General features: G+C 50.6%; 1 protein-coding gene across 1 annotated transcript; it reads right to left on the bottom strand.

Annotated features, from left to right (window-relative positions):
• Positions 1-383: 383 nt before the first annotated feature.
• LOC123162037 (uncharacterized) lies at positions 384-1,989 on the bottom strand. Its single transcript, XM_044579847.1, has 2 exons — positions 776-1,989; positions 384-696 (listed from the first exon to the last, which is right to left on the bottom strand). Exon 1 carries the CDS (start codon positions 1,938-1,940, stop codon positions 777-779), a length of 1,164 nt encoding a protein of 387 aa, XP_044435782.1. The 5' UTR covers positions 1,941-1,989; the 3' UTR covers positions 384-696; position 776.
• Positions 1,990-4,101: the final 2,112 nt, after the last annotated feature.

The following is a 4,101-nucleotide window of genomic DNA, read 5'->3' as shown; positions in this document are numbered from 1 at the left end:
AGGGGGCTGATTGCTTTTTTTTAAATCTATTAGGGGTGTGTGTGAGATTATTTTGCCAAGTCAGCTCCTTACATTGCGGCCCCACTTGACAGAAAGTGGTTAAACGGGCTAAAGCACCTAATCAGTGCTTTTTGCAAAATGTTTACTGAATGTGCGGTGATTTCTGCAAATGATTAGCGACCAGGTGGTTTTTTGCAAGATAAGCCCCAAATGTGGTGGTTTCTTGCAATTCACTCTAATAAATCATAATATTGCAGTCATCCATTGTCATTCACCACCGAGCTGCAGTCAAAGATAACACCTTATTCTGGCCATAGTACAAACATGATAAAGGATCCAATGCACCGCACAGAAAAAGATTAAAAAGATGCGATATACTATGTGATGTTTTATCCAAAACACCAAGCTTGCTCGTAGACTAAAGAACAAAGGGTGGCAAAAGATAAATTATTTGAACTAGTCTAATTTTTGAATAATAGTTACCAAGCGCTAGAGATATATAGCGAACCAGCCTAACAATTCCATACAAAACGTGGAATCTATCATGGCCCATGCTTCAATTTATGATTCGTTGGAGGAGTAGCGCAGCTCATAATTGTCAGGTCGACAACACCTCTTATTTTGCGATGTCTAGATGAGGCCACTCTGATATGAAAATCTCTCCTTCTTTACTTCCAGATCATCAACCGATCGAGCCTGTGGATGACCCCAAAACAAGTAAATTCATACAAAGCTTCTTGCTGCTATAACTAAATAGGTGAATGAGATGTAATACCTCATAGGGCCTCAACGAAGGGCCTTCTAGGACAGAACCAGGAATAGCCTAACCAGCCACTCTTTTTGCAGCCGCCCTCCATGTGCTCTTGTGGGTGGGGAATTCGTTCGAGAGCGTTTGACCCCAAATCAAACACAATAACCCATTGCTCATGCTTTCTCTTATCGTGCTCCACAAAGTAGACACAATTTCTCCTAATGGCAGGGAAGTCCTTTGCAGAGAGCGCGAGGCTGTCACCCCGGCCTAAGAAGAGCGAGTAATCGCCGAGATCCGTCAGCTTCTCCCCCACGAAGTCGAGGCGCTCGGCAGCCCAATCCGGGTGGTGCACTTCTACAAGGATCACGGGGCCAGGGCTTCCTGATCCACGATACACCATAACGAGCAACAGCTGGTTGTGGCATGCCACCACGTGTGGCACCGGATCCCCGGGTAAGCAGCTTGGATACCGCGTTCGCAGATGAGTGTAGAGGGAGATACGCCGCAGGCGCTCGGGAGGATGCTGCTGGAGATCGAAAATGCTGACTCTCATGCCCACCATGCTGGAGATGTAGAGCCTGCCTTGGTGGAAGGCTGCGCCCTCGATCCGGCCTGTAGGGTATTTGGGCTGTATCGTCCAGGCCGCTTCTCCAGGACGCCAAAAGAAGAGCATGTGCTCGACCTGTGCGCCCAGGATTTCCTGGCTCGCGATCGCCATCCAGCCCGCCGGCGAGGCGAGCGGGTCGCCGGAGAGGAATAGTTGAGCGACGGTTGTCAAAGGAGGCGGCAGAGGAATCTCAGCTTGGGAGAGGGGCTCCCAGAGGATTAGCCTGGTGGGGGATTGCAGGTCGTCCGTTAGGGCGAGCCAGCCACGGGGCGTGCCGCAGCAGTAGGGGAGGCCGGCCGGGGCTAGGGCCAGGGAGTGCACCCTTTTTCCACCGCGGGGCAGCCAGAAGGAGTGGTCGCAGACAGGGTCAACGGCGCTAACAGGGCTGCGGCGGCGGTCGTGGGCGGCGACGATCCACGGACGGCAGGCTGCGAGGGGGGCGGTGGACGCGCGCCAGTGGGAGCATACCTGGTGGATGCGCATTTGGTCCACGTCGGCCTGCAGACGGTCCGATACTTCCTGGATAAGCTCCGACGGCAGGGAGGTCCAGCCGCCGCCGCGTCCTCTGCCTCCGCCTGCCATTGCAACAACCGAACCGACCGAGCGAGTCGGGGTTTTCGTTCCTCGAAAGCGTCGCGCCTGTTTATTGTAAGGCTACCAAACGTTGTCTTGTTTATTTTATTGTGGGAAAATCCTTCCTATCTGTAGTCTGGTAGGACCTATCGCCAGACCTATCGTCGATTCTTCTTTGATCCCACGGTCAGAGATCCTCCAAAATATCCCACACCGAGTTATCTCCGTAACTCACGCATCTTCTTCTCTCGTCGCTAACCACTCGATCCACCGCACCGCCCAGATTCCTTCTTCTTTGCATCGTGCTTCCTTCCCACCTCGTCGCTAACCACTCGATCGGCCGCACCGCGATGATCAAAACCCCTCCATTGACATGTTCCTCGACCTTTAGGTGGCTGCGACCACCATGCATGTCAGCCGCGTTTGTTGCGCCACCAGGTTGCGCGGAGGTGCAAGCAGTTGCCGGAGTATGTGCCACTGCCATCCATTGGCCGGTGAACCAGAAGTGGCGTCGGGCCCTTTCCCCAAATCCGTATAGTCCCTTCTAAGGATCGAATGTATAGCATTGCGTGAATCTCCCCAATTCAATCATCGCCTGTCACCACTCCCTACAAATATACTCCCTCCGTCCCAAAATTCTTGTCTTAGATTTGTCTAAATACGGATGTATCAAGTCATATTTTAGTATTAGATACATCCGTATTTAAACTAATCTAAGACAAAAATTTTGAGACGGAGGGAGGATATTATTCTCAATTTGTTTCTACTAATTTCTGTGCCAACAAGTTTCATTGGTAGATGTTCATGTTATACCGACTATTGAGTGTTGTTGGGTGTCAAAAAAAATTTTGTGTTCTTTGCAGTACTTTTCATCACCAAATCATCATCAAAACTAGGTGTATTCGGTATTTTGTTTTGACAAACTTGCCTAGCTATCTTGCATGCATGCAATCACAGTTACTATTTTATGTTTTCAAATTTCTGTGCTTCCTATTCAGATGAGAATAGTTTTTTTTGCATGGTAATACGTGTCTCATTTATATCATAAGTATCATAGTACAAGTTACGTAACCGACCTAGCAAAACTGAAAAGACAGCAGAAAGCTAGCCTTTGCACAAAGGAACAACAACCAAGAAGTAAAATTACAATCAAGATTGAAGAAACCTCTGAACTTGACACCAACATCCGTCACCTGCCTCTGGAACCACGACAGTAGCCACCAAAGGGAAAAGTGACGGATCACCTTCACACCCGAGCTCGTAGCGGCTCCATCGCTGACATGCAGCTTTGCGGACCTCCAAGGTGGTTCACCAAAGGTAAAACCATTACTGTTGAACGAATCAGACCGGGGCAACACTCCGGACACGCCATCGAACTCCAGATCAGGCACCCCCACACGACTAGAACGCCGGAGGAGAAAACCACATCTGCCATCCACGAACCGCGAACCCAGCACACGATCCACCATCTTCCAGATGCCGCCGATGCAGACCACAATCTGCATCTGCTCCTGGACTACCTCCTAAGCTCCATGCCGGCGCTGGAGTAAACGTCGTCGCAACGGCGGAGCCCGAGGACATAGGTCCACCACAAGGATGTCGCCGCCGCCACGCAATCCTTGCTTGAACAGATTGATTGCCAAATCCATCCCCAACCATAGGACCGATCGCCTTGTTGGAGTAGGATCCGAAGAAACTTTATCCAGCGCCGCCATCGCCGTCGCCGAAGCCAAGACGATGAACGGCCTAAAATCCTAATCTACAAAAGAGAAAACGATCCACGCGCGTGGATCCGGCGACCCCCCCTCACCACCGACGACCGGGGCTGCCGGCGGAGGGGAGCCGCCGGCGGAGGGGAGCCGCCGGACGGCGGCGGCGGGGAAGACTCCTGGCGGTGAGGTCGCCTTTTCTTTCTTCTGGCGGAAGAAAGAAACGCCTTCGATAGCAATATTTTCATGCTTCTTACATGCATACGGAGCATCCAAAGTACACTAGGTATGATTCTACTGTCTTGATAATGTGCTTCAATAGCAAGCCATACATTTGTTTCATCAGTGCACTTTGCACTCGACATGCTTCTTTGCCATATATAATTTGCTTCGTCCCTAGTTCAACCAAATTCTGTGAATTTTCTGAAAGGTAGGTGACATCTTTGAGCTCTTCTCACTGT

This window comes from Triticum aestivum, chromosome 7B, assembly GCF_018294505.1.
Source record: "Triticum aestivum cultivar Chinese Spring chromosome 7B, IWGSC CS RefSeq v2.1, whole genome shotgun sequence".
NCBI classification, from domain to species: domain Eukaryota; kingdom Viridiplantae; phylum Streptophyta; class Magnoliopsida; order Poales; family Poaceae; genus Triticum; species Triticum aestivum.
Note: the sequence above shows the minus strand (reverse complement) of the source record. Positions and strands in the feature narration are given on the sequence as shown.

Excerpts from the sequence above, each read along its gene's own strand:
- LOC123162037 (XM_044579847.1), bottom strand. The coding sequence starts at position 1,940 with ATGGCAGGCGGAGGCAGAGGACGCGGCGGCGGCTGGACCTCCCTGCCG.